The following is a 27332-nucleotide window of genomic DNA, read 5'->3' on the forward strand; positions in this document are numbered from 1 at the left end:
TTGCCTGCCCTCCCACTCCTCTCATTTTATTTCTCCCTAAAGTGATGGTCACAACTCAAAGTGTATTCATTCTCAGTTCTTAACTAAAACAAATGAAATTGGAGCTAAACCTTGGCATGACTGGAGTAGGGAAGTGGTGATTATGATGGTGGTTCTTTTATGTAAAACCTGCACAACTCCCTCCTGTTTACACTACTGAGGCCTGGGTTTAATTCTGACCTCTGATGCAGTCTGCGTTGAGTTTGCACACTATTTCTGTGACTGTGTGGGTTTCCCCAGGATGCTCCAGTTTCTTCCCACCTCCCAAAGATGTGGCAGTTGGTAGGTCAATTGGCCATAGTAAATCACCCCTTGTGTGTACGTGGGTGCTAGAACCTGGCGGGACTTGGTGGGAATGCAGTGAGAATAACTTACAGGGAAAATTGAAGTGGGAATGGAATTGTTCTTGAGCTGGCAAAGACTCGGTGGCTTCCTATGTGATAAGAGAATATGGAACCAGTGGACATTGCTTTTGCCCTGACAGTGTTCCCTTGTACACTGCAGTGATTATGAGATCTAGACTTGCTTTTGAGTGAAAGACTATCATCATTCATTATTTTCTGTGGCACTCCTGAATCAGTGTTTACAGCTTCAAGCAGGTCTCCTGTAGCTCACTCCCACTTGTGAGTCACCCTTTATGGAGCTGAAGTTCGTAAAATTATGCAAAGACTTTCTCCATATCCAATTATCACATGCATATCCCTTTTTTTAATATACCTTTGATTTTATAATGACAGCTGTTTCAGTGTGATCCTGCCACATTTTAATTGAAACCTATACAGGCTTAAAAAGGAGGCAGTTTTATCGTATTGAAGAGTAGAACTGTAAAGTGCAATGCTTCTGATTTACTTTTAATGAACTTGTCACCATGGTCAGTTGAACACCCATGTGCTAGATTTATTAGGGCAACAAGGTGGTTTACATAATTATTTTGCATTAAACTAGATGATAAATGCAGTAGCATATGTTAATTACTGCCACCACTTTATAATTTATTATGTCAGAAACAGCAAGGCTTAGCAGTGCAGGAGAATTGGCACTGTTGCATTAAAAAGGAAGTGAATGGGGGTAAAGAGGCTGGAAACAGTACATCATGTGGAGTGTGTGAAGGCAGGGATGTCGTGAAGTGTTGTTCACGCCATTTTACCACCTTCCTCTCTCAGCACTGTTCCTGATTCCATAGATGTCACAACCAAGGTTAGTTAATGTCAGAGCAAAGATTGGTGCAGCTAGTGGAACTGCTGCCTCGCAGGTCCAGTGACCTGGGTTCAATCCTAACCTGCTCCAGTGCTGCCTGTGAGGAGTTTGCACATTCTCCCTATGACTGGGTTGTTTTTTTTCCCCAGATGCTGCAGTTTTCTCCCACATCCTAAAAAAACGTGTAGGTTGCCAGATTAATTGGCCATTATAAATTGCCCCTAATGTGTAGATTTGGGGCAATCCCAGGGCGACAATGGCTAACATGAGGGGGGCATAATTTTAAGCTGTTTGGAGGATGGTATAAGGAGGATGTTAGAGGTAAGTTTTTTTTTGCACAGAGAGTGGTGGGTGTGGGGAACGCACTGCCTGCAGAGGTTGTGGAGGCAGATACATTAGGGACATTCAAGAGACTCTTAGATAGCCACGTGAATGATAGAGAAATGGAGGGCTATGTGGGAGGGAAGGGTTAGATAGATCTTAAGAGGAGGATAAAATGTCAGCACAACATAGTGGGCCCAAGAGCCTATACTGTGCTGTAATGTTCTGAGTGCTAGAGTCTGAGAGGTGGGGGGGGGGGGGGGGGGGTGTAGGGAACTTGAAGGGAATGTGAGGAGAATAAAATGGGTTAGTATATAAATGGGTACTTGATAGTCATTGTGGACTCAGTCGGCTGAAGCTCTGTTTCCATGCTGTATCTCTTTATGGCAAAGTAATGTCATCCTGTTAACTCTTCTTTCACTGCCCTAATAAAAGCTGCTGAGACTGGACTGTTGAACATTGATAAGATGAGATATCTTTATTAGTCACACGTACAGTGAAACACACAGTGAAATGCATCTTTTGCGTCGAGTGTTCTGGGGGCAGCCCACAAGTGTTGCCACACTCCCAGCGTCGACATAGCATGCCCACAACTCCTAACCCGTACGTCTTTGGAATGTGGGAGGAAACTGGAGGAAACCCACGCAGATACGGGGAGAACGTACAAACTCCTTACAGACAGTGGCTGAAATTGAACCCAGGTCAAAGTGTGATAGTTTTTTTTTGCAAGCTAAATGATATAGAAACCAGGTAGAAACTGGCAATTGGGCATGATCCAATTGAATGCAGAGCAGACTCCAGGGGCTGAACGGCCTTTTCTTGTGCCTTGAGTCATTGGATGATGTATGTAGTAGGAATGTGTAGGATGGCTGGAGCTTCCTTCCAGGTCTGTGGTGAATTATCACACCCAGCTGGGCTAACAAGTGCCAATCATCCTAATGATCAAAGGAGGGGATGTTGATTCAGGAAAGTCTATTGACAGTGGTAAAGAAGCTGTACTTAAGTCTGGACATCCAGGCTTTCAAACTCCTGTATCTTATCCCAGAAGGTAGAAGAGAGAAAAGGGAATGATCAGGGTGGCAGGTAGCCTTGACTTTCTGAGGCAACGCACCATGAAGTTGGATTGGATGGAAGGAATTAAGGGGAGAATTGGTTGAATAGCCATTGAACTGCACTCTGAGTGGATCATTGTTTTCAGGCCAGAAGACAGGGAAGAACATCATTTTCCACATTAACTGAAGGACTGTTGCTGTGTATTTAATTTCAAGTCTTGTTCCATTAGGAATCCACCATTATAAATATGTTCTCATCATTACATGTAATGTTTTTTTTCCCCTGCTTTCAGTAATGAGTTCAGCAAGTTAGTAGCAGAAGAATACCTCAGATTTTTTGACTTCACTGGGTTGACCTTGGACCAGTCCCTAAGGTAAGCTGGAAGTTATTATAGGTGAGATACCTGTGCTGTGATGTCACCAGCCACTCCCATCCCTCTTCGCTAAACCGTCACCAGCTATTTTATTTATAAATGAGAGAGAAACACAGGACTGCAGATGCTGGAATATCTAGATGAAAAACACTATGATACAAGGAACTCAGCAGGCCAGGCAGCATCCATGGAGAAAAGTAGGCGGTCAACATTTCGGGTCAGAACCCTTCTGCAGCATCATAGTGTTATTTGTAAATGAAACCAAAATGATTATCTATGTTTCTTCCTGTGGTTTGACGAAGGATTTGGAAGGCATTCACTCTGCCAACTCTAATTTAAGCGGAAGATTAGTTTGTCAGGGAGAGCTACAAATGTTTCAGCACTTTTTTCACTACTTCAGATTGTACTACTATCTTTGCACCATTCTGTTCTTTTGTGCTTGTTTCCACATTCTGTTTAGTCTGTGAGCTTCACATGAGCAAGGAATTTCATTGAACTCGGGTGTATGTGATTATAAACTCTTCTGAATCTGAATCCAATCTGCAAGTCTGAGGTGGGATTTAAGCAACACAACAGTGACAGCTACTGGTAGACCATCAATACTGCATCCAGTCCCACTTTTGTACTTCAGGCTAATTTTAGATGCTTTGTGGGATAGGATTAGTTAGCTTTCAGGTTCTCTGTTCTTTCTCCACTCAACCTGGGGTCCTTCCACTTGCTCTTCTCTCTCAACGCAATAGTGCCTCTCACTTCATTGCCTTCAGTTAGCTTGGGTGATTGGATTGATCCCTGTTGTCAAGGAGCAGCACAACGTTTATTCAAAACAGGCACGTCAGAAAGGCCTTTCAGAGTCACTTCTGATACTGATTTGATCTGTGTGCTGTCGGCTGTAACCCAGCTGCCCAGGTGTGAATGGAGTGCCTCAGTTATCCAGCCCCCTCCCTGACGGGGTTTTATTGCCTACTTCAGTAGTATCTCCTCATTTTATTAGGGAAGAATCTTCAAAACAGCTCAATGCTTCACACAATATGCTATCTGGTAAAGTGACCCTCTTGTGTCCCTTTGTAAGCAGTGGGAATTTGAATGGGGCACTTTTACTCGAGTAGTTTTAATTGTAGTGGGACTTTGATTGTTGCCACATGTGTGGATGTGCATTAATGTTGAGTTCTCGGACATTAATTATACCTGACTCGGCTGAATCCCATCGGGCAAGACGCCAGAGGTCATATTGTGGTGAGAGATTGGTACTTAAATACAAATGGGATTGTAGGCAAGGTTTAGGGAAAATGCCCTTGAGATTTGATGCTTGAGCTGCTGTCCTTGGGAGGATTCTGCCCATATTTAATGACAAAAGTTGCATGTGTCTGGTCTCAGGTGCCCCTTGTTAAGATTATTTATTGAGGAGTTGTCACCCTCTTCTTCTGCTTAATGTCTTCTGTTCTCTTGCAGATTTTTCTTGAAAGCATTTGCACTAATGGGAGAGACTCAGGAGCGAGAGCGGGTTTTAATCCACTTCTCCAACAGATATTATCAGTGTAACCGGGGCTCTATTCCTTCACAAGGTAGGTCCAATCACCGGTGGTGCATGTGGAGCCATAGTTCTGTGTTTGTTTTTATTCATGTTTTTGTGATGTGTGTGTTGGAAGGCATTTATTGCCCATCCCCAACTACCCTTGAGAAAGTGGTGGTGAATTCGCACCTCGAACTTCTGCAGTCCCTGTGGAGAAGGTACTTGTACAATGCTATGGTAAGGTGGGGGAGTTCTGGGGTTTAGACCAGTAACTGTGAAGGAACAGCAGTATATTCACAAGTCCTTATGAGTGTGAATTAGCAGCCAAATTTGGTGCTGCCAGGTTAATCCAACCAGTTTAGTCTTATTCTCTTTGAAAATTGTGGCTGTTAGACAACTGAATGGCTTGCTGGGCCATTTTGGAGAGTAGTTAAGAATCAACAAAATTGCTGTGGAGTCCAATTCTGGGCCAGACCAGGTAAGGACGGAACATTTCCACCCCCTGCAAGACAGTACTGAACCCGATGGGTCTTTACAACAGTCTGGTGGTAGACTCGACTTTTTTTTTGAATTATACAACTGCCATGGTAAGATTTGAACTTTGTCTGTGATAACAATCCAGAAACTAATGTGGACAACTGCAGTAATGCTTCAATAGTCCACCATCCGATTGTTCAGATATCCTGATTAGCTTAGCAACTGGCTCACCATGTGATGCTCCCCCAGCACTCCCATTAAACCAGCTGGGGCCCTGGTTCCTCCCTTGATCCTTTTAAGCTCTGCCTGCTTCACGAGGGAAAAAAAGTTATCCCACTGTGTCACATTTTAAAAAGTGTATTTAAAAAAAAGTGTGTTGTTGCATTGATGGGAGGGTAACATCCAATAACCTGGAAAATCACCTCGTATTCTGTCTCGCTAGTCTCCAACCTGATGGCATCAACATCAATTTCTCTAACTTCCAATAGCTGCTCCCCTCTGTTCCTCCTCCCCACTATGTTTTCCCTCAACTCTTTGGGCCCCATTACCCCTTCTCTTTCCCCTCCCCTGCCCTCACTAACTGCCCATCACCCACACCTTCCTCCCTCTGGTTCCCCACCTCCTTCCCTTTATTCCATGGTCTACTGTCCTCTGCTATCAGATTCCATCTTCTTCAGCCCTTTGCCTCTTCCACCCATCACCTCCCAGCTTCTCACATCATCCCCACTTCCCCACCCACCTACCTTTCCCCCTTTCACCTGGATTCACCTATCACCTGCCAGCTCGTCTTCCTCCCCTTCCCCCACATCGACCCATCCATCCACAGTATTGATGAAGGGTCTCGGCCCGAAACGTCAACTGTTCATTTCCCTCCATAGCTGCTGCCTGACCTGCTGAGTTCCTCCAGCATTTTTTGTTTGTTACATCTTTACGTTAAACAGCTCACTTATTTGCAAAAGAAAAATTTTGAATAAAATGGTATATCTACCTGCGTAATCTCCATTATCCAAACCAGCCACCCATTCTGCTTATTTAACCTTTGCATTCTGTAGTCAGTGCTTATCAAAAGCAGGTTGAATCTGCTAATATTCTGTTCACTATTGCTCAGATGAACCCCACCAGCTGAAACTAAAGAATTTCCCTTCCAGTCAGTTGTATGTTTAACAGATTTATGTCTCAGTGTTTTAATTCTGAGAATCTATGAATAATAGGAAGCTGACAAGACAGCAAAAATATTGAGGCATGAAAGGAAGGAATGATGTCATTTGACATTTTAAACTGGAGGCTTTCTCCACCATTTTGTGTTTATTGTATGACTAAGGATGCTGGAGACACTTCGACAAATGGGACACTTTAACAAATTTTTCAAATGGGACAGCTGCTCTAGTTCATAATTCCAGGGAATCTTGCAATGATTGATCATTTAACTGCAAGCTAGTATGTTAGGAGATAGTATATGAGTAATTTGGAATGAGATGCATGGTCAGTGTAGCATGCTTGGAAGGATTTTGGACCTGTGGTTCCAAAAGCTCACATTACTGGATGTATTCTTCTCCTTGTGTGCTTCTAGTGTACTCTGATTGATAAAGCATGTCTTTTATAGCACCATGCCACTGTCTATGGTGGATAGACCCCGGACACTTCAAATCTTTCAGTAATTTGTTCCTATGCAAAAAGTTGGTTGCTTCCAAGAAGAAAGTCCCCAGTATTTGTTCTTCCTCCTGGTCTGGTGTTATGCAGCTTTCCAAAATGACAACGATTGACTTTTGGCTACATGATTCCTGTCACAACAAGTTGTTACTTGGTGACGAAACTCTTATTTACGTGACACAAGAGACTGCAGAGGCTGGAATCTGGAGCAACAAGCAATCCACTGGAACAACTCAGCGGATCAAGCAGCATCTGTGGGAGGAAAGGAATTGTTGACATTTCGGGTCAAAACCCTGCAGGGTATCGACCCAAAACATTAATAATTCCTTTCCTCCCACAGATGCTGCTTGATCCGCTGAGTTTTTCCAGCAGAATGTTTGTTGTTCTTATTCAGGTGAAAAGTATCTGCAGAATCCACTTTCTTTTCCCCGATAGTTCCAACCTAATTATTTCCTATTGCTGCACAACATTTAATTTCTACATAAAATAATTACTGAATTGAATTTACTGGGTACTGCTAGCTGAGTTCATTTGATTGCATTAATTAAAACTTTTTGCCGCACAAACGTTACAGTTCAGTTACTAATCTTCTAGTGTTTTAAAAAGTTCAGAAGCACATGTTTAATTATTTTCCAAATGACTGTTCCTCCCTAATTGGGAATCTCACAATAAATGAATTAAATTTGTGCTCATGTAAGTGGTTTGATTGGTATTCATGAACCATGCTGTTGAGGTTTGCTTCCCTGGAGAGGTTCCAAGGTTGTGTCAGTCGCTTTCTCATGAGATGTTGGATGGTCTCACCCCAAAGATATTCCACTCTCCACCTTCTCTGATCTTGCTTGGAGATCAAAGGACTGAGGGGGATGGAAAAAGATAAAATTCATGGATCAACTGGAGCTGTAAACCAACCAATGTTTGTGGCAGAATTTCTGCACCGATACACTTTAGATAGTTTTAGATGGTAATGTTGGGTAACTAATTATTTCCATAAACAATGTCTCAACTCTGTAGTTGGAGTTGGCACATTGACGTGTTCACCTAAACATGATTTGTCAGGTCGTGGAATTAGAACTACTTTGCTCCTGGCTAAGCACTCAAATAAACCTTTCTGTCCTCTTACAGATGGGGTCCATTGCCTTACTTGTGCACTGATGCTATTGAATACAGATCTCCATGGCCATGTAAGTATTGGGATCCAAGAGTTTGTATACAACCTGAACTGATGTGGTTAAATGGAAAAGGAAATTGGTTTCTATTATAAGATATTACTTTGTACACTATTTTAAAATTCAGCTTCATGATTTTCAAATGCAAGCGAAAGAAATTTGATAATATTGAATCCGCAAGCTGTTACCTATTAGGATTAATGGTTTCTTAATTTGATTCGAATATGTAGTCTATATTTGGAATGCAGGCTTCATGGTTATCTTAGCTAAATTGAATCAAATTGCTTTGCCATCCATGGTCATCATAGTATTTCCTCAGAATTGCCAACTTAGTTTACAGCTTATGTCCTGATGGATGCCAGCAACACACTTGTTTATTCACTCTGGCCCAGACCCATCAGCACAATTATCTGAGAATATTCTTAATAAAATGAATTTCTGTTCCAGTTGACTGATTCAGATTGAAAGTCATTGCTGTCAATCTAGTTTTGTCTTTGCTTGATTTAATAACATCAATGCTTTTTGCACTTTTTTTTCATTACATAAATCACTCATTCATATGATTGGAGAATGAATTTTTCCTATCATTCTGGGGTCTGAGGGACTCTGCTCACTCACATACATCATCCGTGTTTCCAGAACTTCTTATTTTTGTGCCTTGTCTGCGTTGTGCACAGGCACTGTTGATAGGGAATGTGGCTGCTTTGTCTGCATGGAGTAAATGTTATAGAGTCCATTTTTCCTCTCTGTAAAGATAAATCTATTAACTCCTTTGAAATTGTGCAGTCTTTATGTTATCCGGACATTTGGCTACTGTACGATTTGTAACACCAAAGTGTAACAGGGTGGCCAATGCAAATATATTTGTCATTGTTTGATATAAGTAGCACAAGGTGGACTGTATTACTACAGGGGAAAAATGGAACAAGAGTGCAGAAGGTTCAGACCGCCCTCATTATTAATGGCTGATGATTTGTGCTCTTATTGGATAGCTTTGGAGTTATGACGTGGATCAGATAGAAAACAAGATATTCAGTAAATTGATAGTAATCGCAGGTTCATACATAACATTACAGTGCAGTAGAGGCCCTTCGGCCCACAATATTGTAGACATCTTGTAGACTATTTTGTAAATTCCACTTACTGCACAGGTTTTAAGTTCTGTTACCCACATGGGTAACATTACCCAAGCATTTTATCAGGCCATGGTTGAAGAGAATGTTATATTGGTAGCATTCTTAGTTCTATAGGTGTTGCACAGTTAGAGCTTTGGAACCCCTTAATACAGGTATATTACAAAAGCACTATTGCGATAAATGTGATAGGTGGATTTAGATCCCCTTCGTAATTCAAAAGGCTTCCATCTCTGATGCTAGGCGATGGCTTCTACTTATAGTAGATGGAAGCTGAGTACCATATTTAGCAAGTTTTCTTACGACATTGAGGAAGGCCATTTGGCCTATCGGGATCACGCTGACGCAGAGCAATCTCAGTCCCCAGCCCCTCCTCCCACTAATTTACTCTGTAACCTATCCTCGTAAAACATTCCCATCAGCTCCCCCATTGCACCATGAAAATATAACAGAATAATAATCCCGTTCTTTTGACTGGCTTTGTCTCTAATGGAGAAATATTTCTGTGCAATCCTATTGAAATCAATGGGACAGACAACAAAAGAGTGTTAACTGAACCTGTTAGGCCGTAAGGTGCACAGTGGAGCAGATATTTATTTCCTTTTTAATTGCTCACATTTGCGTCCTCGGCAGGCAGTGTGAGTTACACCCAAACTGTTTGACTTCAAGTGGCACCATATCATTTAATGGCCGGGGTGCTAACTAAATGAAGTGAGATGTTGATACCACAAAGGCTGAATATCCTACTCTGGTCTTGTGTGGACATGAGAGGGCTGATGTGGTATCATCACTGAAGCCTGACATACTCTGCTGCATCATTGTTTGCAAGTAGAATAGAATACCTTGACAGGTGCTCAAGGCAGCTTTGCAAAGTTGTTGTTCAGTTTACATGCTTATCAGCTCTTTGCTTTTTGACACTAGTCACAACACCAGAAAACCGAATCGGTATATTTTTGTCATGAATGAACTGGGCTGTTGGGTCATAGTCCTTCACCATCATCACCTGTCTGTCATTGCCGTGGGTGGAAGTTAGTTGTGGTAAAACATTTGAATTGTGACATTTTTTTTAATCCCAGATTTGGTTCATGTCATGAAGTAATTGCAGTTTCTGCAGGTGCAGTTAATCTGTGGTACCTGCAGGTGGCACCACTACTCCACTGCTACCTTTAGGAGAGTTTGTTACCTCAGCAAGCTGTACTGGGAGCTTTGTACCCATGGAGGAGGAAGGGGCTGATCACAGTGTGATGTACAAAGAGCAACAACACTGTTTTTGAAAGGGAAGCTGTGGTTGGAATTAACATTGTTACTCTGTCCTGTGAGTGGAATTAAAGCTTCAGAGAAGTTGTCCCTTATTTTTATACTGATTGAACATAAAACAGTACAGCACAGAACAGGCCCTTCAGCCCACAATGTTGTGCCAACATAGCTAATCCCTCCTATCTGCAGAATGCCCATATCCCTCCATTTTCCTCTCATTTATGTGCCAATCCAAGCCCCTCTTAAAATCCCCCAATGAATTTGCCTCCACCACCCCATCAGGCAACGCATTCCAGGCATCCACCACTCTCTGAGTAAAAACTTCCCCCTCGTGTCTCTTCCCCCTCTCACCTTAAATACATGCCCTCTGGTATTGGATTGCTCAATAATGGGAAAAAGATATTGCTTGTCCACCCTATCTATGCTCCTCATAATTTTATACACTTCCAACAGATCACCCCTCAGCCTCTGCCGCTCCAGAGAAAAGACCCCAAGTTTGTCCAGCCTCTCCTGATAGCACGTGCCCTCTAGTCCAGGCAGCATCCTAGTAAACCTCCTCTGCACCCTCTCTAAAGCCTCGACATCCTACCAATGGTGAGGTGACCAGAATTGTACACAGTACTCTAAATGCGGCCTGGCCAGGGTTCTGTAGAGATGCACCATAACCTCTTGATTCCTATACTCGCTACCTTGATTAGTGAAAGCAAGCATTCCATAAGCTGCCTTTACCACCCTATCTACCTGTATAGCCACTTTCAGTAAGCCATGGATTTGCACTCCAAGGTCTCTCTGCTCTTCAACACTGTTAAGGGTCTTGCCTCTTGATATTAGTCCCACCAAGGTGCAACACCCCACACTTATCTGGGTTGAACTCCATCTGCCATTTCTCTGCCCACATCTGCAGCTGATCTATACCACATTGTATCCGTTGCCAGTCTTCTACACTATTCACAACTCCACCAATCTTGGTATCATCTGCAAACTTACTAACCCACCCATCAACATACTCATCCAGGTCATTTATGTACATCACAAACAGCAGAGGTCCCAGTACAGATCCCAGCGGAACACCACTACTCACAGGCCTCCAGCCCGAATAAGATCGCTTTCAAGATCTGGGTGTTACTGGCAAGGCCAGGTTTCATTAGCAACTGTTGGGTGTTGGCGATCCCCGTCCTGAGCCACAGTAGTCTGTGTGATACTGTTCCCACAGGAAACCGTGGGCTTTTGCCTCGTCAGCTGTAGAAGAATCCAAGTCAGGATGATGTTTGATGCTGAGGCACTTCCTGGGCTTGCTCTTGTCGATGTTAAGATATCTTTATTAGTCACATGTACTTCAAAACACAGTGAAATGCATCTTTTGCGTAGTGTTCTGGGGGCAGCCCGCAAGTGTTGCCACGCTTCCGGCGCCAACATAGCATGCCCGCAACTTCTAACCCGTACGTCTTTGGAATGTGGGAGGAAACTGGAGCACCCGGAGGAAACCCACGCAGACACAGGGAGAACGTACAAACTCCTTACAGACAGCGGCCGGATTTGAACCCACATCGCTGGCGCTGTAAAGCGTTACACTAACCGCTGCACTACCGTGCATGCCAAAGTTTGAGAGTTGTAGCCAAAGAAGCCTTGGAAGATGGTGTGGACTCTTTGCATTTCATCACTAAACGGGAATGTGGATTGTAGATCGGCCCTGGAAACAAAATAATGCAGCTGTTGGAAATCTGAAATAAAACCTGAGAACACTGGAAATGCTCAAGTGTTCAGGCAACATCTGAGGAGAGAGAGGGAGAGAGAAAAACAGAGTTAATGATTTCAGTTGATGATGCTTCAACGGAATGGAGAAAAGTTAGAAATTAAGCCAATTTTAAGTTGTAGAAGAAAACCGGGAGATGTGAAGAGAACGAAAAGGGAGATCTATCAAAGGGCGGAGACCAGGAAAGTGGTGCCACCCGTCCTGATTGTCGTTCCCATTTTGACTTCCATGCTTATTGGCTAATGTTGTATTTTGGCAAAGCAACTTCACAATATCTGGGATGCCATTGCTGATCCACTGGAAGGGGAGTCACTGTTTATTGCTGTCAACCAATTTTATCTGTCACAGTCTGAGCTTTTATCTCTACTTTGTATTGGCATAACCATCAATGTAAGCATTACGATGTTCAGTATTTTCATACTTCCAAATGCCAAAGCTTTTAATGAATCATCGACTGAGTTTTTGTCAGATTCTTTTCACTTTTTTAAATTTAGCTGAAGATTCTTTCCTCCTCCTTAAATTGATGATTTGAGTGAGAAAGGCCTAGTACTAAAACTTAAGATAAGATTTCTTTATTAATCACATCAAAACACACAGTGAAATGCGTCTTTTGTGTAGAGTGTGCTGGCGGCAGCCCGCAAGTGTCGCCACTCTTCTGGCGCCAGCATAGCATGCCCACAACTTCCTAACCCATACGTCTTTGGAATGTGGGAGGAAACCGGAGCACCCGGAGGAAAACCACGCAGTCACGGGGAGAACGTATAAACTCAGACAGTGGCCGGAATTGAACTCGGGTCACAGGCGCTGTAATAGCATTACGCTAACCGCTATACTACCGTGCTGCCCTACTGTACTGTACCTCAGGGACTTATTGGAATACCTGGGAGAATATGCTTCCATTAACAAGCTGGAACTAGGAACTCCCTTTTGGATGCTGAGGTTGATGTGGAAATATTTTGTGAACTTGCTGATAGTTCTATAATATCACAATAAAAATGTGAACAAGCTTGTCTATTGGTAATTCGTCATTTGCAATAGCTTCAAGATCGTTACACTTTGTGTTTAGTTGGCAGATTGGTCAAACTTGAGTGCATACTTTAACAGTGAAAGAGCATCTCAATACTGTACCAGAGAAGCCTTGTTGGGTCTCTTAATCTTCCTCATTTGTGCTTAGTTTTCAAACAACAAAAACATAAGGACAGAAATGCTGGAAACACACAGGAGGTCAGGCAGCATCTGTGGAAAGAGAAACGGAGTTAATATTTCTGGTCTGAGACCCCTTTGTCAGCCCTTTGTTCTGACAAAGGGTCCCACACCTGAAACATCAGCTTTCTCTTTCCACAGATGCCAGCTGACATGCTTAATTTTTGGTACAGATTTCCAACATCTGTAGTTTTTTTTTGACTTTTAATTAGTGTAATTAAATAACCTTGGTTTGATATTGAATCAGCTCATCAGGAGCTGGTAGTGTTTAACAAGTGAGAAACCAATTTACATGCATAGCAGGCTGGAGACTATATTTAATGTTGTTTTGCTGCAATTTGTCCACTGGCTTCATCATGCTGTGCCTTTTGGTTCTAAAGTTTACTCTGCTTAAACACTAATGGGTTTACGCGACATTTGGCTCCAGTACAATCATTAGCAAACTGGAAAAGACTAATTCATCCAATCTGTCACACAATTGCGATTGAGGGGTTGTGAAGCCACATGACCTCCAGAGAAAACTGCAAAATAAAAATTGAGAAAAAGTTTAATTTGGGAAATTCTACTCTGTTATGTTTCATTAAGCGCAAAATGTAGAGTTTTCTCTGTAGCTGTGTTTACATTGTGATAGTATTGGGCACTGAGTCATGTGCTGTGCCTACATCCTCAAACAATGTTAAATAGATACAGAGAAGTCACAGATATTTTGGTTTGCAGGAAGCCTTAGTCTCAATATTTAATAGCAGGCTGTCTAGCAAATGAGCTCTATCTCTTCGGATATATATTTGCGTTTTGATGGATTTGTGGAGCTATTTCCGTCTTCAAGCTGCTCAGACAGTTCTAACTAGTCCAGGAGGCTCTTCTATCCTTTTGCTGCAATTTAGTATGTCACATTTTCTTTTAACTACAAGCTAACCTTTAACCCACCAGAAACTTCAATTTATGGTACAATGTATTGAGTTGACACAGTCACAGTCAGTGTCCCACCTGAACCTCTGAAGCTGATCAACTGTGAAATTTTGTTGGATTTTCCAAGCAGTGTCAGTTGTATAACAGAAGGAGAACATGTTGGAGATGCTCAATAGGTCAGGTAGCATCTGTGAAGGCAGAAACAATTGATGACCTGAAACATAAACTCTGTTTCTCTCTCCACAGATGCTACCTGACCTGGCAAGTGTCTCCAATGCTTACTGTTCATTCTGATTTCTAGCATCTGCAGTTTTTTTTTGTTGGTTCTTGATTTATCTGAGCTTCATGTGCTTGTGATTTTAATTCTTAGTTCCATTTCCAGTCTGATCTCCCTGTCCTTGTTATCCCACAGTGTTTTATTTGTGCTCATAAGTCTGAGGGAAAAGTACCTTACAGCCTTCTCAACTCAACAGAGAGTTCAACAATTTCAGATCATTGGTTGCATTTCTTTTGGACAGCAGTTGTTGATAATGCAAAATTAAATTAATGCAGATGTTGGGAAAAAAATGTATTTCCAGTATTTTCTATTTATTTTCCTATCAGTTTTGTTGAGAAGTTGTAGACTGAAATGTTAACCTTGTTTCTCACCACAGGTGCTGCTTGATCCATTTCTAGCCCTTTTCTCTTTTTGTTTCAGATCTTCAACAACTACAGTTTTTATTTTGCTTTTTGGTATCAAACCTTCAGAGACAAAAGTCAGTGTCCAAAATGGTGGCATCAGTAATAACAGCAATACTGAGTGTTTCAGTCAATTCAGAAGATTGAACCTAGCTTTGATCAATGTGATCTTTTGGTCTCAGTGAGAGCAGATACCAGACCGCCATTATAACAACAATGTAATTGTTCAGCCAACCTTCAACTCCAAGTCAGAGTTTACTTGCTGAGTTGTTGATGGCCCATTCACGTGCGATATCAAAACCCCATCTCTCTGATCTGAATCAAAAGGGTTATCTTTTTGTTTCAAAAAACTAGGAAGATTACATTTTCATTTTTCCCCTTTGAAACTGTACTTGTATCTTCTGCATGCGTGTCAGAATTGGAAACCAGGGTAGAAAAGTTGAGTCGCTGTTTCATCTAAAGCAGAATTTGTGAGACAGTAGTTCCTCCCGCTTGGGAAACAGAAGCGGGGACATCGCACCTGACTGACCTGGTGGTGTAAGGCGCATCTGCAGTCCCCTCTTCTTCCCCTCATTGTGAAAGGTTTTCATGGTGCCTGCTGGAGTATTTTGGTGGTCTGGTAAATGCTCTTGCTGAAACTAGAAGATTCGATTGATCAAAGTTTGGTTCAATCTTCTGAATTTATCTGAAACACCCTGCACTGGTTTTCGCGACGTAATAATGTTGATCAGAATTGGATGCTGTTTTACCATCCAGAACAGAAAGTCATAGAGTTGCTGCAGGTCAGGCAAGATGTGCAGAGCAAGAAAGCAGCCCTGGTTAATGACCATTTAAAGGAGCTTGCATTGATCTGAAATCCTTAGCTCTTTCTTTCTGCGTGGATGCTGTCTGACCTGTGAGTATCTCCAACATTTTCCGTTTTGCTTCTAGGATCTGCAATATTTTCTACATAAATCGAACATTGAGCAGAGAACCAATTCTGTGCTCCTGGTGCTGATTCTGAACAGTAACATCTATATTTTGGCAGGGAGATTTCCACTTTGGGAACCTCCCAGTGTGGTTACTTTTTGCTGCTTTCTGACTTCCAGGTCTAATGCATGCTAATCTTTGCAATTCTTTCAATGTTTCAGAATATTGGGAAGAAGATGACCTGCCAAGACTTCATTAACAATTTGGATGGATTGAATGGAGGAAAGGACTTCCCGAAAGAACTATTAAAGGTATGGATATGGATCTGCTATTGGTATATAATTGAAAGGGACTGAATAAGCATCTACTTCTAATCTGTTTGAAGATGGTAAAGATGCAAGGATGGTGACTGCAGATGGTGACGACATGCAGAGCTGTGACTGCTGATGTTCCCATTGTATACACATCCGTATTTTTGTATTTACTTGTTCACTGACTGTGGGCGCTGCTGTTTATTGATTGTCTGTAGTTGTCCCTGAACTGAGGATTTGGTTCAGATTTTGCCTCATTGGTGGGTCTGAAGTGATGTAGAGGTCAGATGGGATGAGAGATTTTCATTCCATGAAGGACAGTATTGAACCAGCCTGATTTATTTGATGATCCAGTATTCTCAAGGTTCCCTTTATGGAGAGTAGCCTTTTATAATTATTTGAATTTCAGTTTCCTAGCTGCCATGGTGGGATTTGAACTTGTCTTTATATCAGCGATCCACAAGTCTGACTTCTAGTTCAGCGACTTAACCACTATGCTGCTATTACCGAAGTGTCTTGGGCAAGTGTCTGGATGAGGTATCTTCACCACATTTTTTTTTGGACTATCGGAGACACTGGCTCGATTTGTGACATTTCCAAACTCCCACGTCAATGAATTCACTCTTTCCTCAATACTTTGCCCTGTGGTCTTTGTGTGGAAATGTAGACCTGCCGGTCTTTCCAAGCCCTCAGCGCCGCCTTGTGTATTTTTACCACAGTGAATGGTTGGCACCTGGCTGGCCTCTTGCCTTCAACACTGAATTCTTCTGAAACTCTACTGCTGTACCCTAATTCCAGATACTCTTGACCCGTCACCCTTGTGCTTTCTGACCAATATTAGGTCAATGGTAGGACAACTTTAAAATTTTCAGATACCCCTCCACCACCACCTCCCCACCTCATCAGTAACCTTACCCTTCCCAATTTCTGAAGTCCCTTCTATAAAAGTACACACCTCTGAGATCCCAGCACTACTTCTGTTCTGGCCTTGCAAACATTGCTTCCCTGAACTGGAGGCAATGCACAACCAGTTTGGAATTTCCACCTTCAACCTCTTCACAACTGTTCCTCCCCGTTTAAAGCCCACCTATTTGTCCAGGTTTTTGGTTATCTTTTTTGATATGTCCCCATCTTGCTCTGTCAAATTTTCTGATAGTACATCTGTGAAAGTAGGAATGTTAAAACTCTCCATAAGTTACAGTTGTTCCATTCCCATTTAATCGTGGGAAATGAAGTGAGATTATAATCCAGATCTTTGGATATTGGTGATGCATGTGATGTTGTGTGGTAGCTAACTGTAAGGAACAAATGAGCAAGTCCTAAGTTTTCTCTTCACCGGAGAGTGGCAGATGTGTGAAGCACTAGCTGTCAAAGTGAATAATAAAGACTATGCCAGTTTAAAAACGGATAATTTATTGGGAGTAAAAGAGGATATTATTGAAACAAAAACAAAAAATGCTGGTAGTACTTCGGTCAGGCAGCATCTGAGGAGATTTCTGTTTTTAGATATCATTGAATATGCATGAGCAGAGATGGTTGACAAAAACCTGTAGGATATGATTCCTGAATTGCAGCTTATGGATATCCTAGGCTGTCAGCGTAAATAGAAAAACCAAGAACCTGAGTGGATATACGATTAGCAGCCGTCCTACTTCAGCAGGATTTCATGAGGGCAAGTGTGAGACTGATTGCAGAAATCTGGAGAGTTGAGCACGGGGCCAAAAGCAGGATGCAAGGAACAAAGTGCGAGTGAGCTGGAGATGCCAGCTCTAGAGTACTTCCACACCAAGGTGCTTCAAGGATCATTTACATTGGACTATTATTGCTTGGCCAGGTTCAGTTAAGTGTAGAAAGTTTATTAAATATCAATGGTTGTTCTGGGGATTCCAGCAGCATTTTATAGCAATTGAAGTGCTGGAGACCTCGCCTGACTCAATAAGCCTTGTTATATCGGTGTACAGTGCCGTTGAGCTTCCAAGGGACAATGAAAGTGAGGCACTGGAACCCGATTTGTCTTGTGAAACTCTGCTTCATTAAGGGTGGTACAGGGGCTGAGGTATTCTTGTTGCATCTGGTTTCATGATGCACATCGTGCAAGCTCAGATTTACCCCTCCTCCATTATCCTGTCCCCCTTGTTCTACAGAGAGTGTGGCGTTACCATTCTCTCTGTCTTCTAGTGAAGAATATGGTAATTATTGGGTTATTCTAACTAGCAACCGGTAGCTTCCTCCTGCTAACTTGGACTAGAACAAAAATGTTTAAATGGCCACATTGCCATTATTACATTCCATAGGCTTGCAACACCAGAAGCACCCCTATTTTTCCCATTGTGTGGAATGCTACAGGGGATAATAGTTGAATCCTGGAACAGGATCCACTGGGCAGCAGGTTGGACCAACCATGGTGGCAGAGCCTTGATTAGTCCATGCACTTTGTTACACATGCTAGTCTATCACTGCAAAATGTAGTCTGCTTCTGTGTCTAATCCACTGTCCACCACCAATGCTGAAGTCCAGCTTCAAGGATGCTCTTTTGTACCACTGTACTTTCTGGACAGTAGCAAAGCACTTTCACCAAGTTGAACTTACAAATTACTTTTTTTTAAGAAAAAGAAAGATTTATCAGCAATTTCATCCAATGTGGTGGTGGTTTCATGCATGAAACCAGTCATTTTTTCCTTGGATCATGTGGAATCCAGCTTGATCTCAGGACTGGGGGCATCAGAAGAAGCTATGGAGATTTCTGAACGGTCCATGAACACTATCTCATTGTTCCTTTTTGTTTGCACTATTTATTTCCTTTGTAATTTACAGTAATTTATGTCTTTGTGCTGTACTGCTGCCGCAAAACAACAAATTTCACATCATATAAGTCAGTGATGATAAACCTGATTCTGAGGTACTACAGTGCTTCTTTCCATCAGCTATAATACATGGTGCTCACAATCTCTTCTGTTGATGGGTGAAGTTTCAATTAAATATGAACAGCACCACGTCAGTGCTGGTCTTCCATTTCCGTTTATATTCCTTGAAACCACATGATGGATAACTGATGTACAAACCGTCATGCAAGAATACACAACCAGACATGTCAGTTCAATGTGTGTTTCCTGAGCCAGCTAGAACATATAGAACACAGAACACTACAGCACAGTACAGGCCCTTTGGCCCACAATGTTGTGCCGACATTTATCCTGCTGTAAGATCTGTCTAACCCTTCCCTCCCACATCGCCCTCCATTTCTCTATCATTCATGTGTCTATCTAAGAGTCTCTTAAATGTCCCTTAATTTGGCATCATGCTTAACACCAGACATTGTGGACCAAAGAGCCTGTTTCTGTTCCTGTTCTATGACTAAAACTATTACAGATAAATGACAACCAGACTGAAATCCTCCAGTTCTGATAAATCCTCCCAAAATCTGTGACCTGTTTCATCATAAAGAACAAGGCCAGCAGCTGGATGGGAACATCACATGCCAGTTCTTTCACAAGTAGCATTCCTTCCTGACTTGGAAATGCATTGCCATTCCTTCTTCATCACTGGGTCTAATCCAGGATCATTGTCCCCAAGAGCACTGTGAGAGGACCTTCACCAAGAGGGATTGCAGCAGTTCAAGGAAGTGCCTCACCACTTCTTCTGAAGAGTGTTTAGGGATGGCAATAAATAACTTACCTTGAAAAATGAATTAAATAAGCAGTTTGGAGACAAAAGACTCTGCAGATAAAATGTCTTTATTAGTCACGTGTACATTAAAACACCCAGTGAAATGCATCTTTTGCGTAGCGTGTTCTGGGGGCAGCCCGCAAGTGTCGCCACGCTTTCGGCGCCAACATAGCATGCCCACAACTTCCTAACCTGTGTGTCTTTGGAATGTGGGAGGAAACCGGAGCACCCGGAGGAAACCCACACAGACACGGGAAGCACGTACAAACTCCTTACAGACAGTGGCCGTAATTGAACCCGGGTCGCTGGCGCTGGAAAGCGTTATACTAACTGCTACACTACTGTGCCTGCATGCTTGAATCTAGAACAAAAACAGAACGCTGGAAGAACTCAGCAGATCAATCAGCATCTGTGGAGGCAAAAGGTGCACATTGATGTTTTGGATTGTGACCATGAATCAGGATTTAGAGGGAATAGGAAAGATAGTTGGTATATAGAGGTATGTAGTGGGGATGGGATAGGTGGCAGCAGATGATGGGCACATGGAACCAGGTGGGTGGAGGGGATGGGAGGGAAGAACAAAAGGAGAAGAAAACTAGGTGGACAGATGAGTGTTATAGAGTTATAGAATAATACAGCACAGAAATAGGCCCTTTGACCCAACTGGTCCATGACCACCAAGATGCCCCATCCAAGCCAGTCCCACTTGCTAGTGGTTGCCCCTTATCCTTCAAAACCTTTCCTAGCCATGTACCTGCCCAAGTTAGTGGGAACTCTCACACCTGAAGGAGACACCTGGAACTACCTGCTGCCAGGTTCTTCCTCAGGTGCCCCTATCACATCTTCTGGCTTCTTGGCATTAAAGACCTCCCTGGTACCATTCCTCTCTCTGATGACAACTCCAGAGCATTCACTAAATCAGGGAGCTCTCTCCCTCTCTCCTCCCTGGCAGCCAACACATGTTGTTGCTGTCTTGGTGCTGTGGAAGTGAACCTTTAAGGGATTGATGGTCTTCTCAGAAAGACATGTAACAAGCTGTTGGAAGCCACATACAATTGACCCTGCCCTGTGAGGGACCATGCAGGTCCCAGTACAGTGCGGTACTAGGTTAAATCACCATAGTACTTTTGCCCAGCTTCACAACTTTTTGCAGTGGTTTAGAATGTACACAACACACATTTATTGCAATGAGAAAGGGTGAAATCCAATTTCTAGGCAAGGGGTGGGGAGGAATGAGCTGGCCAGGGAGTCCCAAAGAGTGGTCCATGCAGAAAGTGGGGTTGGGCAGGGAGGAGGCGAGGGGAAGATGTGGTGGGATGGATGGCAGAAATGGTGGAGGATGATGTGTTGGATTCGGAGTCTGGTGGGGGTGAAAGGTAACTCGATTGCTTTTCTGCCTGGGGAAAGAGGTGGGGTCAGAGCAGCTGTGTAAAAAAAAAAAAAAATGGGGGAAATGTGTGTCAGGGCTCCAATTATGGCTGAGCCAAAGGAAGCCACACTTCCAGAAGGAGGAAGACATTTCAGAAGGCCTTCTCTTCAGAACAGATGTTGTGGAGATGGACAAACTGAGAAGAAGGAATGGCACCTTTACTGGAGGCAGGGTGGGAGGAGGTACAGTCGAGGTGGCTGTGGGAATCTGTGAGTTTATAGGAAACGTCAGGTTCAAGTCTGTCCCATCAGATGGAGACGCAGAGATCCAGAAAAGAACGTGAAGTGTCAGAGATGGTCCAGGTGAATTTGAGGACAGGGCAGAAGTTGGTGGCAGGGTGATGAAGCTGACAAGTTCTGCGGTGGTGGAGGAGGCAGTGCTGATGTGGTGGAGAAAGAGTTGTGGGGGTGTGCCAGAATAGGCTTGGAACAAAGACTGTTCCACGTAGCCTACAAAAAAACAGGTGAGGGTCCATGCAAGATCCCATGGCTTCACCTTTCCTCTATAGAGAGTTGGAGGAATCAGGGGATGGGGGAAGTTGCTGAACGAGTTGTTGGGAAATAGTGTGGAGAACTTTGTGCATCACAAAACAGACTGGTCTCCATAGGTTTGAGCAGGTTAATGTACGAGGATTGAACGAAAAGCCTCCAATAAAACTTGTGCTGTCAAAGCTCAAAATTTTGGTCTCCTGTGATCTTTGATAACTTCCCTCTTAATCCTCATTAGTTGTTTTGGAGTGCCTTTTAGAGTGTGTGTGGACCAGTGTTCTGCAGAGACTTCATTGGAACAGAATTCAGAAAGCAGATTGATATTACAGCGCCAGTGACCTGGGTTCAATTCCTGTCGCTGTCTGTAAGGAATTTGTACATTCTCCTTGTGTCTGCGTGGGTTTCTTCCCACATTCCAAAGATATACGGGTTGGGAAGTTGTGGGCGTGCTATGTTGGTGTGGGAAGCATGGCGATACTTGCGGGCTGCCCCCCAGAACACTCTATGCAGAAGATGCATTTCACTATGTGTTTCGATGTACATGTGATTAATAAAGATATCTTAAGTTGTATGCACAACTGCTTCACACTCTCGGGATGTACAACACGGAGCATATCTGCCTTTCTTACTGCAGCTCTTCACTTCACTGAAGACTTCATCTTACCTCCTTCGTTAAGGCAGGTGCTGTGAATCGGATGGAAGAGCTTTGATCAATAGCTCGCTCTTTTAGAGTCACACATGATTTAAGATATGAATATGTATAATTGGGAAGGACTACATTGTCCCCCTGAGCAGATCCTGTCTCTAGAGACAATAGCAGTTTGTATTTATATGGCAACTTACTGCACCAGCGCATTGTGAAATGATGTTTGCTCCTGAGACGCACAGAAATGTAAGGAATAAGAGGTTGCCTTTAGGGAGCACTGTGGAGAAAGGTGGCACTTAGGGAAGGAATTCCAGAGCTTTAGGATCAGATGCTCTGAAGGAAATCGGGGATTCCCAAGTATTACATTCCTCGTCATGTATCCAGTTTTTCTGTAAGGATTTAGGAAAACCTGCATTTTAATTCGCTGTAGTTAAAGCATCATGAATGCTGTGATCTTCATTCAATTGCAACTAATCAGTTTGTGAACCTGGCTGCTACTTTGCCAGGTAAACATTAATGCGTTCTTCCTAATTAAGAAAAAATACTTTGGCGTAAGGTTTATGTTACAAAGTTTTGTTCAGGTCTGTATGCTGAACTTGAATGGACCTTTTTAACATACTGCAATGTTCCTGGTTTAATTAGGCAGTGTTCTGAGCACAGGATTGTTTTGCAGTTATCAAATGCTTAGGGATTATGGATTGTTTCATAGTTTGCTTGCTAATGCTTGGAAACAAAGAATCATTGATTAATTATAATTTTTAAATGGTTTCTTTGGGATAATGAACACGAGTAATTTGAGCTGCTCTGATTAATGGAGGCTGTAAAAGCATTTGGTGTTGTTCGATGGTCATTGAAACATCGTGGTTGAAATTGGAAGAGTTTCTTTCCGTGAACAACTCAGCCATCGAAACTCTTCAGGATCTTCATCTAAAATTATAAGTTAGTCAATTATGACCAGTATTATTCTAGAGGTTTATCATCAAAAATCAAAATTTCAGGATCAAGGCAGATATGAATGCATTTCTGGGCTTTGAACTCCTTTGGGTCAACACTGGAGTACCGTGTACAATTTTGGTCTTCATACTTAAAGAGCAAGCCAGTGTAGCAAAGGTTCACCAGCTTGAACCATGGGAATGGGGATGTGTCCTATGAGGAGAGGTTGAACAGCGTTCAAGATCTATAGAGGCGTGAGGAATGAGTACAGAATGAGTAGTGGTTGGTAGACTTGCCTTTGGCTGGAGACTCTAGAACTAGAAGGATGAGATGAAGAAACATTTCTCTGCACAGGAATTTTTCAACCTTTGAAATTCTCTGCCTAAAAAGACACAGATGCTTGGTCAACTGAGAATTTTCATTAGACTCTTGGACGAAATAGTACACGGGAAGATTGGGCAGGAAATTGGCGTGATGAATTAAAATGGGGTGTGGGATAAGCTATGATCTTGCTGAATGGCAGCACAAGCTCAAGGGACCATATGATCTACTGTTCCTGGCAAGTTGAGTTTATTGTCATGTGCACAAGTGTGGTGAGGTGCAGGTACAATGAAAAACTTGCTTGCAGCAGTATCACAGGCACGTAGATTCAGACAACACACAGAACATAAATTTTACACAAATTATAATGTTATACCAGACAGTGAAGAATAAAAAGACTGTGCAAAAAAAAACACAATCGAAGATGCATCTGTGGTAGTGCAAGACGTGGTCCATAGTGTTCCATTGCTGAGGTAGGGTTAGGGTTGTAGAGGTTGGCTCAAGAACCTGATGGTTGTAGGAAAGTAGCTGTTCCTGAACCTGGTGGTGTGGGACTTCGGGCTTCTGTACCTACTGCCCTACAGTAGCAGTGAGAGGAGGGCATGACCTGGATGGTGGGGATCCTTGATGATAGATTCTGCCTTCTTGAGGCAGCGCCTCATGTAGATGCTGTCAATGGTGGGGAGGGCTGTGCCTGCGACGGACCATGCTGGGTCCACTACTCTCTGCAGCCTCTTGCGTTCCTGTGCGTTGTCACACTTGTTCTTAACACAATCACCAATGTTATTTGCACAATATCACCCAAACCTGGGAGAGGACAAGGGCTGTTCTAACTGAACTTGGGTAGGAAATAGCACATCCAGGTGATAGAACATAGACCATGACAGCACCGTACAGGCCCTTCAGCCCACGATGTTGTGTCAACATCTTATCCTGCTGTCAGATCTATCCAACCCTTCCCTCCCATATAACCCTCCATTTTTCTATCATTCATGTGGCTACCTAGGAATCTCTTAAATGTCCCTAATGTATCTGCCCCCAAAACCTCTGACAGTGCATACCATGCACCCATCACTCTGTGTAGAAAAAAAAACTTACCCCTGACATCCCCCTTATACCTTCTTCCAATCACCTTAAAATGATGCCCCCTTGTGTTAGCCATTTTCACCCTGGGAAAAAGTCTCTGACTGTCCACTTGATCTATGCCTCTTATCATCTTGTAAACACACCTCTATCAAGTCTCCTCTCATCCTCCTTTGCTCCAAAGAGAAAAGCCCTAGCTCACTCAACCTATGCTCATAAGACAGGCTCTCCAATCCAGGCAGCATCCTGGTAAATCTCCTCTGCACCCTCTCTAAAGCTTCCACATCCTTCCTATAATGAGGTGACCAGAACTGAAACCAATACTCCAAGTGTGGTCTAACTAGAGTTCTATAGAGCTGCAACATTACCTTACGGCTCTTGAACTCAGTACCCCGACTAATGAATGCCAACACACCATACGACTTCTTAACAGCACTGTCGACATGCATGGCAACCTTGAGGGATCAATGGATGTGGACCCCAAGATCCCTCTGTTCTTCCCTACTGCTAAGAGTCCTGCTATTAACCTTGTATTTTGCCTTCAAATTCGATCTTCCAAAGTGTATCACTTCACACTTTTCTGGGTTGCACTCTATCTGCCACTTCTCAGCCCAGCTCTGCATCCTATCAATGTCCTGTTGTAACCTACAGCAACCTTCTACACTATCCACAACACCACTAGCCTACGTGTCATCTGCAAACTTACTAACCCACCCTTCCACATCCTCATCCTAGTCATATATAAAAATCACAAAGAGCAGGGGACCCAGAACAGATCCCTGCAGAACACCACTGGTCACCGATCTCCAGGCAGAATATGCTCCATCTACCACCACCCTCTGTCTTCTATGGGTGAGCCAATTCTGAATCCACACAGCCAAGTTTCCCTGGATCCTATGCCTCCTGACTTTCTGAATGGGCCTTCCATGAGGAACCTTATCAAACACCTTACTAAAATCCATGTACACCACATTCACTGCTCTGCTTTCATCAACGTGCTTTTTCTCATCCTCAAAGAATTCAATCAGGCTCGTAAGGCACGGCTTGCCCCTCACAAAGCCATGCTGACTGTCCCTAATCGGCCAATGCTTTTCTAAATGCCCATAAATCCTGTCTCTAAGAACCTCCTCCAGTAATTTGCCTATGACTGAAGTAAGACTCACTGGTCTGTAATTCCCAGGGTTATCCCTACTCCCTTTCCTTAACAAAGGAACAACATTTGCCACCCTCCAATCATCTGGCACTATTCCTGTGGCTAGTGAGGACGCAAAGATCATCGCCAAAGACGCAGCAAACTCTTTCCTCACTTCCCGTAATAACCTTGGATATATCCTCTCCTGCCCCAGTGACTTATCTATCCTAATGTTTTTCAAAAGTTCCAGCACATCCTCTTTCCTCACATTGACATGCCCTAGCGTTTCAGCCTGCTGTACGCCATCCTCACAAATGTCAAAGTCTCTCTCACTGGTGAATACTGAAGCAAAGTATTCATTAAGGACCTCTTCTGACTCCAGGCACATGTTTCTTCTCTTATCCCTGATCGGTCCTACCCTCGCTCTAGTCATCCTCCTATTCTTCACATACATGTAGAATGCCTTGGGGTGTTCCTTAATCCTACTCACCAAGGCCTTCTCATGCCCCCTTCTAGCTCTCCTAAGTCCATTCTTAAGCTCCCTCTTGGCTACCTTGTAACTCTCCAGGCCCCTGTCTGATCCATGCTTTCTAAACCTTAGGTAAGCTTCTTTCTTCCTATGTGAAGTTATTTGTTCCTTTTTATATTAGGGTCATCAAAATAATTCCATAACCTGGGCCAAATCTTCATAAAACTTTCAATCTGCCTTTACAACAAATTGCATACCATTTTTGTGATACTGTATTTTTAATGCTACTGATATGGATTGAATTATAGCCTTCCCTTGCTCTTGAATAGATAAATTTTACATTTAAAGAGATGTGCAATAAAAATGATTAAATGTACTACTTGACATTAAAGTAAAATTTGCAGACTAGTATGAATGAAGTGACTTGTAAATCTTTAGTCAAGGGCATTAAGTTCACTGTCAGTTAGGCTGTACCAGTGGAGGGGGGGGTTGGGGTTGGGGGGGGGGGGGGGAAGAGATTTTTTTAGATTAAAAGCTTAAAAGGTCAAAACAAACTCCAATGTTGATGGCATACTTTTTTTCCTGTGTTAATTTGCTGTCAGCTTGTAGCCATGATTAAAGGTTTACATTGCTGCATTCGAACATCACCCCCTGAGCACATTGTAATTAAAGTGCTATTTGAGCTACCTACAATTCAATAAAATTATTTAAAATGTCATATGGGAGGGGGAAGTAAAGTGAGATTTAATCACCACGCTGTTCCCTATAGGTGTATTGAAATGAAACTGACAAACGTGCGCCTTTTATCTGCATTTAGCTGCACATGTTGTCAGCAAGGCATCTGAGAGCTATAGAACGCTAGTTAGAACTGCTGGCTTAATCTTATACTATCAGATACAAAACGATGCTGGTCAGGCCTGGCTGGTAAAATGCCCATTGGGGATTCCAACAGGGAAGAGCACAGAGTTCTAAGTATCTGGTATGGCGGCTCCAATGTGCAGGATCGAACGAGGCTGCAGAGTGTTGTAGACTCAGCCTGCTCCATCACAGGCATAACCTACCCCACCACCGAGGACATCTTCAAGAAGCGGTGCCTCAAGAAGACGGTATCCATCATTAAGGATCATCACCATCCAGGACATGCCCTCTTCATGTTACTACCATCGGGGAGGAGGCACGGGAGACTGAAGACCCGCACCCAACGTTTTCGGAACAGTTTCTTCCCG

The 27332-nt window shown here is 43.0% G+C and overlaps 1 protein-coding gene across 5 annotated transcripts in view; it reads left to right on the plus strand.

Annotated features, from left to right (window-relative positions):
• LOC127582098 (PH and SEC7 domain-containing protein 3-like) overlaps positions 1-27332 on the plus strand; it is a 336591-nt gene that overhangs the window by 214889 nt on the left and 94370 nt on the right. For all 5 annotated transcript variants that reach the window (XM_052037102.1, XM_052037138.1, XM_052037119.1 and 2 more), the window contains 4 exons: positions 2903-2983; positions 4433-4545; positions 7743-7801; positions 15850-15939. In XM_052037102.1, the coding sequence (XP_051893062.1) occupies positions 2903-2983; positions 4433-4545; positions 7743-7801; positions 15850-15939 (343 nt within the window). The remainder of the gene's footprint in view (positions 1-2902; positions 2984-4432; positions 4546-7742; positions 7802-15849; positions 15940-27332) is intronic.

The sequence above is a fragment of the Pristis pectinata genome, chromosome 2 (assembly GCF_009764475.1).
Source record: "Pristis pectinata isolate sPriPec2 chromosome 2, sPriPec2.1.pri, whole genome shotgun sequence".
Lineage (NCBI taxonomy): Eukaryota > Metazoa > Chordata > Chondrichthyes > Rhinopristiformes > Pristidae > Pristis > Pristis pectinata.